This window comes from Acromyrmex echinatior, chromosome 1 (assembly GCF_024713525.1).
Source record: "Acromyrmex echinatior isolate Ae372 chromosome 1, ASM2471352v2, whole genome shotgun sequence".
Taxonomy (NCBI): Eukaryota; Metazoa; Arthropoda; class Insecta; order Hymenoptera; family Formicidae; genus Acromyrmex; species Acromyrmex echinatior.
The window spans coordinates 22,364,690-22,381,700 of record NC_141852.1 but is presented as its reverse complement, the minus strand read 5'-3'; the positions used below and the strand labels follow the sequence as shown (position 1 = coordinate 22,381,700).

Genomic DNA, 17,011 nt, shown 5'->3' with positions numbered 1-17,011 from the left:
GAATACGGGGAATGATTGGGAGCATTAATCCTTGTACAAGGACATATTTTTTCTACTGTATGGATTTTTATTAATATTTATATTAATATTTGTATTTATATGTTTTTTTTCACTGATAACAAATCAATAAAGTCAATTCAATAGGGCGAACAAATTTCAAATATCAGTGATTATTTTTACCAAATTCATATTTTTGAAAGTTTCCTTGATTGCTGTACATCTAAAGTCAAATTTTAGAAATTCAAAATGGTAGATCCGATATAGTAAATAAAAAATTGAGATATAATTAATGAATTCATGCATATTAAGTTTTATTTTTTTGTTACTATTATTACAAAAAGTAATCTATAAAAATATTTTTTATACACAATAAATCGCTATTTTTCTAAAAAAAAAAAAAACATTTTCAGTGGTATTTTTACATGATTTTTTAAATACAAATCGAACTTGTGAATAATTTTTAATAAATTATTTATTACAAATTAAAGTGTACTTAATATTTATTTGAATTTACAATTTTCTAACTTTATTAGTTTATGTTCAGTTCAATTAATTAAAAAAAATTGTGGTTTAATTTATGTATAATTAAAAGCATATTATTTAATTAATTAAAATATTATTAGAAAATGACAGTTTGAGTTCTCAAAAGTATAAATTATATTAATATATGCACATTGATTGTTAAATATCAAAGAACTATTTAAAAGATTGAGAAGAAAAAGATGAGACGTAAGAGTTAAACTCGATAATTCCCTGACGAATAACTTCCAGAACAATTTAACGAATGAATATTAATTCAGAAAATGACTGCATGGTGAACGGCGGGACACGGGAGTAAGAATAAAGCAAGTCGCGTAAGATTTAAACTCGGCTCGAGCTTAGACAGATAGGAAGACTAGACTGGGAATTTTCATGAGCATATAAAGCATCCTAAGTCGGTAGATAGAACGGCAGGTATTGCCAGCATAATCCTTATACGGAAAATTTACAACGTTCGCGCCGGCAAATAGTCGGATGGTGGACTGGAAAGACGTCTTCGCGATCATTCGCTTCCGATGTCGCGACAGTTAGAATGTCTCCACTGTCGTTTTGTCGCGAACTTATGTGGCAACCACCGATAATCTCGTCTTTTTACAACACCACTTAACAATACCCCTTACCGATTATCACCACGTTATCGTCGAGCTAAACTCGAAGGAGAAATGGCTTTGCACGAACGTTCGTAGTACGTGAGATGCGATCGCTGCTCTCTCGTGTGCGCCCGAAGATTTAGGATAATAATTTTTCACTATTCGATTAAGTTTCTATCGTCTATCCCGATTGGCTCGTATATCTCCAACCGAGTATTTTCAGCCGATATAAGAATAGGCGATATTTGTTCCACATGAGTCATGGTCCGTAATACCATGTAACGGTATTGAGCTATTGTTACTGCTATGTAATCGATGAATCGAGAGAGAATAGCGCGCTTGTATCCTCGTAACGTTTTAACAAATACAAAGAATAAAATCTCAAACATTGCTCTGTTGTGGGCTTTTAAAGAAAAAAAAGCCGTCAAATATAATTCTACTTAAGTATGAGTAACGTTGCGAAAATGGATGTTCGCGGAAAACATTTTCTGGCATACAGATGAAATAAGTAAGTATAGACTATGCCTTCCCTGATCTTAGCATCTGCGGTAGAAAGAATTGAATCTTATCAGCATTTCTCCCAATTCTATCAACATCTCCTTTCAACTTGGTACTTGAGAGAGAGAGAGAGAGAGAGAGAGAGAGAGAGAGAGAGAGAGAGAGCGATATGATCCGAGCTACTTCACTCTTTCTAAACCAATTGTAAGTGTAGACATAGAAATGCGGTTTATTATGCACAGAAAGAATGATTTTACTGAAGAATAAAAAATTCAGCTAGATATGTAAATCTGAAAATAATTTCATCAGACCATTAAAATAATATAAAATAATTATGTAGAATACTCAAGCATAATGAGCAATGCTGCAAAAAAATTTTGACATTCTAGCAACTTGCTTGAGCCACTTACATAATTATTTCGATGGTCTACAATTATTTTAAGATCTGTATCTAGTTACAATAAATTTTTAGATATTTCCATTCAAGCAAAATTCTTTCCGTGCATCTATGTTATGGCATTAGAAATGTTTTATATTCTCTGATCGACAATTGATGACATGAAAAATTTATGTCATTGAATATTTTAAACAAATGTTAACGTTAACAAGTATATTAAGATATGTCTTTATTCCTTTCAAATTCGTATTTGATATTTGAAAGTAAAATCGATGCGATGTGAACAAGTTAAAATCTTTAGGGTTGCTATTTATATTTAAATTGGTACAGATTTTACCATGTGTTTGCGCATGCATGTATTCGCTCGTGTGACTTCATTTAATCAAGAATGTAGGACGCAGACTGAAAAATGGGATGCATGTTCACACCTTTCATAAAGGAGGTAACGCGTGGCTCCCGCAGTTTCCGCCCTGGTAGATCCGAATACTCGCGGCGCGCAACCCTTTTCATTGATATTTTTCATCGAGCATCTCGTCCACGCCGATGCCAGAAGCGGAAGAAACGATGAAAAAGACCTGTCCCCTCATCCGATATAGTTTGTAAAGGAGGCGGAGACGCTCGCCGCGATGAATATAAATGCCTGCGAAGAGGAAGAGAGCGATGTCGCAAAAAAGAAACGTGCGCGGCCGGATCGCAGGATCCAGATTTAAACGTGAAAAGGTTTGGATGTAAAATCGATCAGCGGTACAAAATGCAGAGCAGAGCAATATCAGCGATCCTTAATACCAGATTTGACGCGAACATCGAATGAAAAAGACGAGCGCTAGATTAAACCTCATGAATTTGAAATTTTTTTAGAGGAAACAGGTCTCTGCAACAAGATCTAAATCTATTTATCGCTTATAATATTATGAGAAAAAGAAGATTTCACAAAATTTAATTACAATATATAAATACTCGAAACAGAATTGTATATCATAATATAGATATGTTTCTATTGTATTCTTCAGATCCTTTCTACGTTACAAAGTTATGCTTTACTTCAATTTTACTTTTGTTCAAAACTTATTTTCATTTCTGTACTAACTTTTTAATACGAAATTTCAACGCTTTCAGACAAAATTTCACGTTGCCCTTTGCTAACTTCGAAGTTCTTGCGATAGATATGTGCGTTTCTCGGGCACATCCCAAAGTAGCATATGAAGTCAAAGCACGCTGCTGACTTATTTTTGACGTAGATGCCACACACGTGTTGCGAATCAATGATATGTCATCGTGATCGATATTGCAAGACAAGAAACTTTTGTTCTTCGATAAGAGATAGCTAAGACGTGATGCTTCCTTCAAAGATATTCCAATAAAAAATTCTTTTCCACGCAGTAATCTATATGTAATACTGTCAGGTCTTTCTTTAGTTCTTCAAACACCTTTAAAAGCATTCCGAAGAACGTCGTTTTGAAAAGAATCTCCGCGAATGGCGTTACTCTTCAGTGACAGTTTCACTGAGATCCGCGCTTTTAGCAAAGTTGCCCGAATGCACGATCGATACTTATTATCGTCTTCTTTCTCCAGACTAGCGAACACGGGATAACTAAGTGCAAGCACGACTGATAACCAATTCTATGAAAATTTACTTTTCCATCGTCTTGCTATTTTGTAATCGCAACATCCTTATCATAAGTCAGACTAAAAGAACGTTTTACCTAAATAGAAGCGGTGAACCATTCCAGTAATGAATATTCCTTGCGTCTTATTCATTGCTTTCGACAAACTTTCTCCCAACTCGTGATCGTCGAGCATGAAGTTTAATTGGAGCAACATTGGAAAATGTTAAAATGTAGACATTCCTAAAGTTCTATATAAATTCTTATGAAGATCACGCGAAAATAAAATTCTTGCCAGCAAATTATCTGCATGAGAATATTGCCGAGATATTGCTTCAGAGTTGGAAGATCATGATTGTACAGGGACCCTAACTATTGATAATATCCTCCATCATGAAAAATAAAACTTTTCATAATGGCGTATGGTCGTAAAAACCTGGCTATGAGAAAAAGGAATGAATTGCAGAGTATAGAAAATCAAAATGGAGAGGGTGTAGAATAGAGCATAAGTGGAGCACGGTACATCAAGCTTCGCGTTTTACAGGTCTCCAAATCGAACTCGCACGACGTAACATTGGTGAACGTGTCCAGGGAGCTCACTGGGATTTACAAGTGTGAGGTGTCCGCAGGCAGCCCTTCCTATCACACTGGGATTGAAAGGGCCAAGATGGAAGTAGTTGGTAAGTACGTGCGCGTGTCGACGTTGAAAATTTCTTTTTTGCTTTGATCGAAGATAAATCGCTCGTTCCGGAATTGTCCGAAATACATCTAAACGCCATTCTTTGTCTATCTCAGTACTTGATTCCTCAGTACTTGATGAAAACGGTGATACATTTCGCAAATACAATGTAGAGATCAACAATCGGCTGTAATACGGATTTAAGGAAAATCGATGTGCCCTGTAATATTACAATATAAGATATATCGTCCATTTCCAATAGACGAACTGAATCTATGTTTATTTCCCGATATTTTTGTAATCCCTTTTTATACACACAACTGAATTTTTATTTTACTGAAAATATTATATAATATGGTTTGCTATACTTTCCGGAACTTTATGCAGCATAATTGAATAAGATAAAGTATATAGATTGAAAAAAAGATTAAATATGAAATAGGTAAAATACAAGAAATAAAAATAGTATAGTCAAGTATATAAATTAAAAAATAAAATTCTTGACAAGTTAATAGTGATATGTATGCTATAAGAAAATACAGAAAGGTGCAGAAAAATTTTGATCTTCAAATTGTGCATCAGAGAGTTTATTGTGTCATGCAATCAAATTATAATAACATAATTTTATTTTAATCATATTTTACGAATATCACAACTTATCATGATTTCCTTAACCCTTCAATAGCAAGCTGATGAAAATGCGCCTCATAGCTTTATTCTATTTTACAGCGTGCATACGTTGTTTAACAGAAAAAGAAGTTTCACGATATATATTATTTATTCTTTTTACCCATTTTATTATATTGATTAGATGACATACGAATAAATCATCGGGAAGGATCTAATCCTACTTTTTTGATATCTTAAAAATTCACTTTACTATAAGAAGGTTAGCAGAGAAAGAAATTTCGTACTATATTAACTTCTTTTACACATTTTATACATTGATTCGATGAGAAACGCAACATTGGGTCAAATCAGCCTATACCCGAAGAATTATTATACCTGGAAAAGATTTCCAGATGGTACTATTCTTCGATCTATTATATTATATAAAATAGGATTGATAAAGGGATAATCATATTTATTGTTAATAAAAGAATATTTTACTCTTAAATAGAAAATTCTTAAATCTAGAATAAGATGGTAATCTTGGATATTGATTTTGTGTCAAATATTATGGCGCCAGTGGTAAAGATTTATTCTAAACGTATAAAAATATATTAATACTAAATAATTTATATGTTACTTAAATATACTTGATTTTATCTCAAAATTTGCTTATTTAATTCAAAGGAGAAAAATAAGAACTATTGATCCAATTAATATTAATATTATTTTATTTTTTTATACTGCATAAGGTTACAATAAGATTAAATACGTCAAAAATATTTTTACCTCGTAATCAGAAATTTTTTCTGAGGGAATACTTTCTTGGATATCTAAAAATTCTCAAATCTTGTTGTTAGAGAGTTAAGAATTATAACTTTTAAAGAAAAATATATTATTATTTGTTGATTATTATATCTACGATGACCATATTTTCTTGTAGAAAATAAAGGACAAATCTGAAAAGGGCGTTGTTCCTATATGTTTTCAAACCAGTTTGTGGTCAAGAATCTGTGTATAAAATTTTATTGCACAGTATATAATCAAATAGAGATAATGCAATTTTTTGATAGTTTGAAACTGATTCAATTGTATTGAAACAAACTTTTGAGCTGAAATAATGAAAAGTTCGAACTAATAAAAAAAATGAAAAACAACTCTCTAATTTGAATAAATTTAATTTAAAAAATTAAGAAATAGAATTAACAAAAAAATTGCATTTATATGCCTCTGAAACTGTAAAATATTTTCTGTAAAAATTTTCTTATTAATATAATTATTATATACAGTAAGTCAAGTAAGAGTGTGGTCGATCAGCGTGGTGTTGCACCATTTCATGTTATTAGCCTTGAGATAGGTTCGAATAATTTCGTAAGGTATCTAAACCTTTCTGCTTCAATTTTGCTTGTCCTTGACGCAGTATTAAGCCAGGATTTCGCAAAAACAAATTCACTACTTTTTTATCGTCTTTTTTGTCCACTTTGCATATCGAGCCACGTTTCCGGTAAATCATCGACATTTTTTGCCACATTATATCGCTGCACCCATTTCTGTACGCATAATTTTGACTTTTTCATATATTTAGCAGCCGCTAATTGTGACATTTTTGGGTGAGTGCAGAGGAACACAGCTTCATAGCGTGATGCGAATTTGGTACTCATGGCGCTTAATGTGATTCTCTTAAGAAAGTTCAATGACAACTGAATCTTCCTTAATAGTGCATCAAGGACAAAGATACCCTCTATGGATTAATATAGATTTAAGGCGATATCTTTTATTAGCTTTGAGTAAAGCTGACCATGATCCTACTTGACTTACTGTACATATAGAGTGGAACTCTAGTTAGAAAAGAATTTCCCATAATGTTAAAATAAAGGACAATATTGGAAAATAAAGAACAAAATTGAGTTTTAAAGACACAAAATAAATCTAAAGGATAGCTACATACCTAAAATAAAGGACTATCCTTTACAATAAAGGATGTATGGTCACCGTAATTATACCCAGCTGTTCCTGCACGAGGGAAAATCTCGTATATCAGATAAGGATATATAATTTCTGCAGCGATGTCACGATGCAATGCAGATTACAAATTATGAAACAAAATGCGTGGCAGCGGTGCCGAGGGACACATTGGAAACACTAGCCCTCGTCGTCAGTACCAAACATGACAGGGTCGTTGTTCAAGTGTTTCCGGTATGCTCTGTGACGCCCCCGGCGCCGTTGGCGTGTCGCCAGGTGTCGAGTTAGTGCCGTGGCAGCAGTCGCATGTGCTAAACGACATAATTATTATGCCTTAGACGCCCCAAAAACGGATCCTGCGATTCGTACCGAGAAGGACCGCATAGCAGTAGGCGAGATGCTACGGGTGAACTGCACCTCAGGCAAATCCCGCCCCGCCCCTGACGTTACGTGGAAGATCAACGGTGAAGCTGTAAGTATATATCGCCTCTCGCCATCCTCGCATCTCTCTTATCCTATATACGTCTTGACGTAGTCATAGCTACGTGACCTTACTGGATAATTAGAGTTGCAACGGTGGAAGACCCGAGACTTGCGCCTATTGCATTCTGTTTCATCTCATTCCATTACATCAATCCCACCGTTCCTGTATCACTAGGGGCTTCTCTCCCCAAAACCGCATCGATATCGGAATACGCGTCGCGAGATTTACACAAAAGAATCGACATGTTCGACACGGCACACCGTAGCACTTCCAGCAAATTTAATAGCACGTAACATGATTTTGTATGCAAATTGATCGATTATCTGTAGAGAGAAATAATTGAGTTAAATAAAGAAAGAGAAAATTGTTACATAGAAATCTTTAATAAAAATATAGCCAAAAAATTTGATAAAATAACTCTAAAAAATGTCTTATTGTTACGGATGACAAGCGGACCCAATTTTATCAAAAAATACATAGAAATCGAATTTCGCGGCTTCGGCATATTTTTCATCTATAAAAAGCCATTGCAAAATACGTTATTTGTATTTCATATAAACTTTGATATCCCCAATTTACCGTCATAATTTAATATCGAAGTTTAATAAAGGATGAACTACAGTTGCTGTCACTTTGAAACATTCTGTGCACGTTCACATGGCTGACAGAATTGTCAATAAACTAAATCCGTGGACAGAATTTTGTTTCTAAATTATTAATCTACATCGATGTTAATTAAGATGATGTGAAACGTGACCAATCGTTTTGTCAATGTATTATTTTTTTGTGAGTACAAATGTGATGAGTACAATTTTTTAATTAATAACTGCATATTAATAAATATACATACACGTACAAAAAACTACATTTTAATAAATATATATAAGCTGCTTTTTTTTTTAAAGTAATCCAAGTCAAATTTTGAAAAAAAAAATTAGTAAAGCTTGTTTCATTTAATTTTTTATTTCTATCTATTTGTTTTCATTTTTGAATTTAATACAAAACGATGGATTTATACTATTTTCAAAAAAATGTTTATAAGTATAGAGAGATTCTGTATTAATCTCATACGGTAAGTTATAATTAATTTGTACTAAAACAAAAAGCAAAATTGAATATACATATATTTTACGATATAACTGCACTAAAATTACGTTCTTCAATGCATTTTCAATAAAGAATTTTCTTCTGTGCAACAATATGTTGTAAAGTATTGAAAATTAATTTGCAAAAATTAGAATTTCGCATTATGACACATCTAATTTTCGGCATCGCTTTATGACGACCACAAACGAATTATCATTTTAATGTTCTGATATTTCTGAACATGTTTTGCATACATATAAATACCCTTTGTACATTACATACAATGGTGTTTAACTTATCACACACTTTTTCAATCACTGTGACGTTTCGAATATATTGTATTTTTCATGATATTATATGAAGAGTTTTACGCATAATTTCTCGCTTAAAATTCAACTGAATCACCATCATAACAAAACATGCATACATTCGTCATTGGTTAAATTATCACTATGGACATGAGATTGGGTTCGCTTTATCGCTATTCATTATTCATATATTTTCACGTAAAAACATCCATTAGCAAGAATTTCATTTGATACGGAATTCTCGCTGGGTATTAAGAATCTGTATATAAACTATTTATTGTGATACAAAACTTGACATATGTAGTGAAAGTATTAATTAAAATAAAATCCATAATATGCACCTGTATAGATTTAGATGTGTTTGTATTATATCTTGTATTATTATAACAGCTTATTGATGCTACTGCATGACTAGCTTGAATAACGTAAACGAGATACGTGCGTGTTATACGATCACGTGATTAACTATAAAGACGTGCCGGGCCTTCCGTTTTATAAAGTAGATAAATCTCGAGGAACCTTCAAGTGGAAAACCTTCGTACGCTAGTAATCTGTAGAGCTCTCCTGTTGAGTGCAACATCAGATGAACTGCGATCGCATACCAAGGAAAACAAAAAAACAAGAAGAGAGAAAAGTGAAAGACAAGCGGTGAGAGGATTAAGTATATAGTTGCTCATCCGTATTTCTGCAATCGTCGAGTACCCTATCGATTGATAAAGTTTCATTCTCAATGCTCCAATTAAATGTTTTAGTTAAAGTGTGACCCCCTCCTCTCTCTCTCTCTCTCTCTCTCTCTCTCTCTCTCTCTCGTTCGTTCTTTCTTTCTTTTTCTCTTTAAATTGCATCCCGTTGAATTTTCCTTGAGACCACCATTAATTTCGTTAACTGCTTATGCCATTACGTACTTTCATTCGCAGTATTTTATAGACCTGCTGCTTTATAACTTAATTTAACTTTAATCACATTGGCATAATGAATGGAAAAGTAATGCCTTTAAGAAAACAGACTTAACATTTGCCTTCTATAGACATACATACGTATATATTTTATATATATATATATATATATATATATATACACATATACAATATATACATAAACGGCATCGGGTGAAATGTTGAAAAAAGAAAAACCGATATCGCAGGCCTTTATCTTGACGAGCGGATCCATTGCTTTCGCAGAAAATACCATTGGTTTAAATAACCAGGGCACGAGAGGCGCGATATTTTCCACTGAATATTCGTTTTCAGAGGCCAGGCGCTTTGTTTTTGAACGAGCAGATTTATGCCGTCCTTTGACACTTTTCATTCTGACGATTGAAACGGCGTAACTCACTTTCGGCCGGTAAAACTGGGAAAACGTCAGCGCGGCGAAACGGCGGCGCAGCGATTTAACGGAATAATTTAGTTGATTTAACGAAAGCCGCGAAATAACAATTTATTTGCATACCAGGCATACCCTTCAACCATGTGCGAATGTATCCGAACGAATCTTGCTGAATTTGATTTCTACCACCTCGGATCGGGATTTCAATATCTTCACTGGAAAGATAACATTTTATGTTCTCGTAATAGGTAAAAATATTGCGAGTGTACTCACCGTATCGAAATTAATATGATTCGTCAACAATTGAGTGATCCAACCATCGTATTTATACGAATAATATATATGAATAATAAAATTCCTTTAAGCATTTAATTGATAATTCTTCATTTTTCATAATATGCGTATGCACATTTCGTGGAATATCTATGTACATGCTTCTGTATATGTAATAATTTATTCCAATTTGTATAGATACAATTTTAATCTCATAATAAATTATACTTAATTAATAATTTTGTCCTTTACATAACGTAATATTTTACATTGAAGTTTTCTAATGCACATAAAATGATTATATCATAAAATCACATCATAAAAATTAAAAGTATATTTTTTATTGTTGCATAAATAATAATTATTTTTAAAAAGCACTATTATTTTTTATTTTGCGTGAACTTTCATTTGGTTTGCTCATTAATTTGCTGTTTTACATAATGAAAAATATACGGAGAAATATTTTATGTGATTTTTTAACGTAAAATTAAATAAAGCAAAGATTGTGCTAATCTGTATTATAAATTGAATTTAATTTAACAACAATTATACAACAAAAATTATAATAAAATGTATATTAAACATTATGACATGAAAAAAGAAATTTTATTGGAGTGTCGAACTGAGTGTTGAAGAAATTCTCACCTTAGCCAGTAATAACGAACGAGCAATTTTAAATGCTTGAAAGAGTTAAATTGAATCACTTGGCTTTTAGAATAAAACGACTCGCAGTAAGCAACGACTGCGTTTGGACGCGTAAGTGAAAATTCGCATTTCCGGCGACGAGAGGAACAATAGTCCTACTCTGGATGAAAGCATCCCGTGTCGAAATTGCACAAGGGTCGTCGTTTCGCCCCTCTCTATTTTCGGTTTTCGCCCTCCTGTCACCCATGACGTGTGTCACCCCGCTTACTATCCTTGGTTCTAAGCACCACTATTGTTGACAACTTCCTCTATGGTGCTCCTAATGGGGAGCACTTTTCCCTTATTGCAGCCATACTTTTCGTTGATTTATCCACGATACAATTATCCTTATTATTCGACAATATTTAAACGCCTCCCCATTTTGCTCGCGAGTAACATGCATTAATACAATCAATAAATACATTAATATACATTAATGTTACATGATGTAGATTAATGAGATAATTTCCAAGCCATAATTTTCATTTGATTATATTATCAAATCTGATTTATCATACTTCAATTATCTCAATCTAATTTTTTCCTGTTAAAAAAATATTACTCAATAATAAATAAAAAAAATCAACATTGTGTAATTTTTTACAACATAAAGGAATAATTTATTCTGAATGCAAAATTACATTTATTTAATTAATTTTTTTATAATCTGATTTGTTTACTGATAATAATATTCCGACAATTTCATAAAAATAAAATATCATTTACGAACTGCGTTTATGAACTTCAACGATGACTTTAAAAAATAATTAGAAATTAATGCTGAAATTCCATGAAGCACAGTTAATTCAAGAACGATCATATGAGAGGTCAGGCCGTGTCAGATGAAGATAATTAAACAACTTTTACGTCCAATAAGAGAAGAGAAATTAGAGAACCAAGATAAGAGGAGATAAAAATCTTCCTTTTCTTGAGAATTTCGTTCGAAACTTGTCCATTTAGAAAACGTAAAAAACTCTTATCAAGCAACGATTCCATGTAACGTAGAGACCGGTCAGTGAGTTAGAAAATCGTTTTCATCGATTGGCCACCTGCTTATCCTCTTCTCTTATCCTCTTTTGCTACTTCTTCTCTCTCTCTCTCTCTCTCTCTCTCTCTCTCTCTCTTGCATGAATACGTATATAACTAACACATATATTTGTCAGCGTAGGTAGGTATATAAGTGCGCTTGATCCGCTGCCAAGAAAACTCTACCTCGGTTCCACCAATCTCAAATCAAGTTTTCGCTCATATTTTCTCGCCGCCAATATTTCCGCCTTGCTTCCCGCGTTTTACCGGAAAGCTTTGCCCTGGCATATGAAACATCCACCAATATTTCGGGCAAATAATCCCTAGTCACACAGCACGTGCATTCTCGTAAATTCGAGACCCGAATGCAATTTTCGGACTTTTACTGCGTTTTCTATGCACCTGATTTCCATTTCGAAAGTTCTATTACTTGATCAGTTAGAAATATTCGTAAAACTGTTGCGTAATAAATTATACAATGAATATACATATATATAGATAATATGTACATATATGTATATATAACGGGCGAAAAATGAGAAAACAATTTAGTTGTGCAATACCTTTCGCAATAGACTAAACTTATAGTTTTGCAAATTTCTAGTTTTAAAATTATAGATACAATCGCGTAAAGTTAATTATACTACACGCAATATTAGATTCCATCCGTATACGCTTCTAGACATAGAGACAAATACAGTAGCTTTATTGTGGAATACAAGATCCACAATGTATCGTAGGAATGTATATACTATGCAGAAAATGTATGCATGGCAAGCACAGAATATTACATTCACAAGGACAATGAGGGAAGCGAAAGCAAGCCTCACAACTGAAATTCTATAGCACTAACAATGTGTCAATCAATCCTTCACTTGGAGGACATCTCTATGCGAGTAACGTCATCACCCGCTTTCGGAGATATGAAGATTGCACGTAATGCACTTTAGATTCGTAGCTACACGTACGCAAGAATTTCACCGACACTCTCGTGACATATAAGAAGAAGAAAAAAGAAGGTGCGAGAGAAGATGGCATCTGTGATGGCATCAGCTTTATGCTTTATGCTTTATGGATGTAGCCTGTATCCGCACGTGACACTGTACGCCCGCAGACATGATGTATGTTCTTGTTTGTTCTACAAATGATAACGTCGCCTTCGGAGTTCTCAGGATGTTCTTGTTCTCCTGTAACGTAGCGGACGATCGAAGACAAATTCGTTTCTTCTCGGCCATATATTCTTCTTGAAAGTAGTCTCTCGGTTCTACATAAAATAAGGTCCCTTCATGTGTATTTATTACAGATCACACAACACATTTATATTTTTGCTATGGAGTGGATGACATTGATGTATATTAGTTCGAAAACAGCGAAAATGATACCTTTCTTGAAAAGTTTTTTGAGCCTTATGATTCTTAATTATTTCAGCCATCCACGAAAAATAATACTAGTTTACATATTTTGAATAATTTTTAATTATTCAAGAAAAAAAAACGACTACAACTTTTTATTACGTATTATAGAGCACTGAGTTCCGTGCCATCAGAAAAATTCCATCAGGTCGAATTTTTAAGATATAATAGGTCAATTTTAAGATATGTCATTTTTAATATACAGCTTTTTCATATAATTTGAATGCGATAAGGCAAACATTTCCACCAAAATTTAATAATAATTTAGAAACTTAATAATAATTTAGAAATTTAATAATTATTTATGAGAAATATTGGAAACAAGCTAGGTGACTTCTGCTGCTCTATGTTCTAAAAAATATAGATGTAGATTTAATACATGCATGCGGTGTACATAAGATTCTTACCGTATTGTTGTAAATTAATATTAATTACATTATCCTGTCAAAAATATTCATAAAAATATATAATATATATAAATATAAAAACATATACACATAAATATATAAAAGATTGAGGCTAAGTATCAAAAATTATTCTAGGAACAGTCTTTACACTCTTCCAGAAATTTTGTAAACTAGTATAATTATTTCATTAATTATCTATTATATTATGCGCGTCTGTACTTTGTATTTTGCTGTGTTTTATTATTGGATATTAAATGTAATACTATAATTCAAATTTCGAAAATTAAATTCAGATTTTCCGAATTTATTCCAGTCTCTAAACAATCAAAACGAATTACCTTTATTTCCGATAAAAATATTTACGCATCATAAAAACAAACATGTGCTTTTAATGTAAACTGATGTACCATGAAAATATTTTGAAATGCTACAAGCTTGGCTCTCTTTGCAATACATCTAAAAAATATTATAAAAAATAAAAGCATAATTCTCGAGAGGACGTCATATGTTGATGCTAAGTTTATATATATAGATAGATGAAATTTTATAGTACACGTATGACGTAGAATCACGTTACTCTGTACTAAACTCGATACGCATCCACGTTTGTTCCTCGGAATAATAACGCTGAGCGACTTCTGACTTCCATTGCGCATCTCTTTTTTCTATCTTATTCTCGTTTATGAAGACAAAAGACGCAACTACATTAAATGAACAAGACAAAAGCAAAGCTGCATTAAAGGTAACATAACCGCGTGATATCTTTAGCAGACAACAATAATAATTCTCTTTGTGCGACGTAAATGTGGAAGATATTTCGATACCCGCGCTCAATTACATAGAATAAACGATAAAAGGAGTGTCACGTTACCCTTAAGCACTAAACACGATCTATTAATTATTTGAGATGTGTACGATTATATCTCGGTTAAATAACGTATAACAACGAAGTATCTCTCAAGTCATATATTTATTCCAAGAAAATTTATGCTACATTTAAAGATAAAAGTATAAATTTACTTTAAAGTAATTAAATATTAAAAACATCAGAAGTGTAATTAATAATAAGGGAAAAGATTCAATTATGAGCGGAAAAGAATTTAAAAAATGTAGAAATTTCGATATTATTGTTATTATATGTGCTACTAAAAATATTTTGACACGATTGATAAGCATTAATTCATGCCACTTATTATTTCAGATCTTAAAGAACAGTGGGCTATACAAAATACGGCATTTCCAAACTTCTCACGATAACGTGACACAATCTATAACATCATTGATCGAGTTTAGAGTGATAAACAGTATGTTTCGCAAAGGATACTTACACCTGCGCTGCACGGTCTACATTTCAGACGTTTATCGGAAATCGGTAGAAACTGAAATCTCTGAAGATATGCCACGTATCGCATCGATCACCGGCGAATCACCACCGTTTGGTCATCGTAAGTACTCATTGACTTAACTGTATTACTCTCTATTCTCAAACAGAAGAACACTCTCTATTCATAATAACATCAAAATGATATTAAAATGAACGGTGATTGCTCAAAATATGACTTTTAATAATCATTTGGAACCATTTTGATACCACTTTAACGTCATCATAACTTTTTATTCTATTTAGGTATTTTGAGTTCTAACTTTATCTTTGAAAATCGCCTTTAATCGCTCACGAAAAGTAATATTTTACGTAAAAAAATAATTCTATTATTTTTTGAATATTTTTGCTAACCGGTCAAATGTCTATATTAAAATCATGCTTATCAAAAAAACTGGATCCTATATCAATTAATCAATACTGTATCAAATCTGGAGATATCAGCATTAAAGCAACTATTTTTTTTTGTAATATGCTAATATCTTATCGCTTCAACTTAATTTTAGAACGTTTAAAAAATTTTGAATTAAGTTAAATTATCGCTGTATAAATAAATTAAATAAGTAAAGAAGAGTCAAATATGATCAAGGCTAGATTTTGCCTAATAATGTTTGTACGTAATTTTTAAATATATTTTTCAGTTATATAAACTGTGCACTGATTACAGTCGAGAGGAAGAGAGAGAGAGAGAGAGAGAGAGAGAGAGAGAGAGAGAGAGAGAGAGAGACAGACAGAGAGAGAGAGAGAGAACTTGATACACAATCATAAACTAAATCTGAAATAATAATATCACAAATTAATTTAATTTATAATTTTATTATTGATGATCTCAATTTAACCCGAGAATAATTATCTGAAATATTTTTACATTTTGCAATGAAGAATATAAATTGTTATAAAGTATGTTTTATAATATTGTTTAAGATATTTTCTTTTTTCTAATAACTAATTTTTACAAATTCTCAAAATATATAATTCCATCAAAAACTCGCAATAAAGATATTATATTAATTAAAATCTTTATTTTTTTAAAATATTGCCATAATAAACTACTTAACATACATATTTCATTTAATATTTATTTGATTTCTACTTACTTTAAAAAAAATTATGATTAAATCCCCATATCCATAATGTTTTTAAATATAATAAATCAAAAAGCAATCAATAATATGCAATATGTTCTTCATAATAGATTTTAATTGAGGTATAAAAATATTCCAGGTAATCGTTTATGTAAAAAAAATCAGGATTTATTATATATATATATATATATAATATATTCCGGGGTTAATAATCTGCATCTTAAAACACTGCAAAAAATTATTGCGAATAATATTATCTCTGTTAGGATTGCAGCTTGAAATCTTCCTTATTTAAGATATCTAATAGCATCATTAAAGTAACGATCAATTTAATTTGATGTCTGAAGATACGGTAGTCTTGGCGCTAAGACGTAGTTATTATTCATAACATCAGTTTATGTTTCAAGTCAGATAATAATTGACGCGGAGTTAATTTAACTAAAAAATGTATTTAAAATTTACATATAAATATTATTAGGCACCAAGTCTAGTCTCAATCGCATTTGACTTTTCTTAATTATTATTTGATTTGCATTACGATCACATCATCAAATGTCTCTGCGACATGATAATACGTTCATGCCTTGGAAAACTATAATATAAACGCTGGACGAACCGTGAAAACATTTTTCTTTTTTCTGTGTATCTTTCTGAGTATCT

At 32.0% G+C, this 17,011-nt stretch overlaps 2 protein-coding genes across 2 annotated transcripts in view; one reads left to right on the top strand and one right to left on the bottom strand.

Annotated features, from left to right (window-relative positions):
• kl-3 (dynein heavy chain 8, axonemal kl-3) overlaps nt 1-17,011 on the bottom strand; it is a 286,847-nt gene that overhangs the window by 93,723 nt on the left and 176,113 nt on the right.
• The window catches only part of LOC105145948 (beaten path VI), a 116,216-nt gene that overhangs the window by 75,771 nt on the left and 23,434 nt on the right, over nt 1-17,011 (top strand). Inside the window, exons 3-5 of the mRNA XM_011055868.2 lie at nt 4,174-4,309; nt 7,218-7,351; nt 15,087-15,330. Of these exons, the coding sequence (XP_011054170.1) occupies nt 4,174-4,309; nt 7,218-7,351; nt 15,087-15,330 (514 nt within the window). The remainder of the gene's footprint in view (nt 1-4,173; nt 4,310-7,217; nt 7,352-15,086; nt 15,331-17,011) is intronic.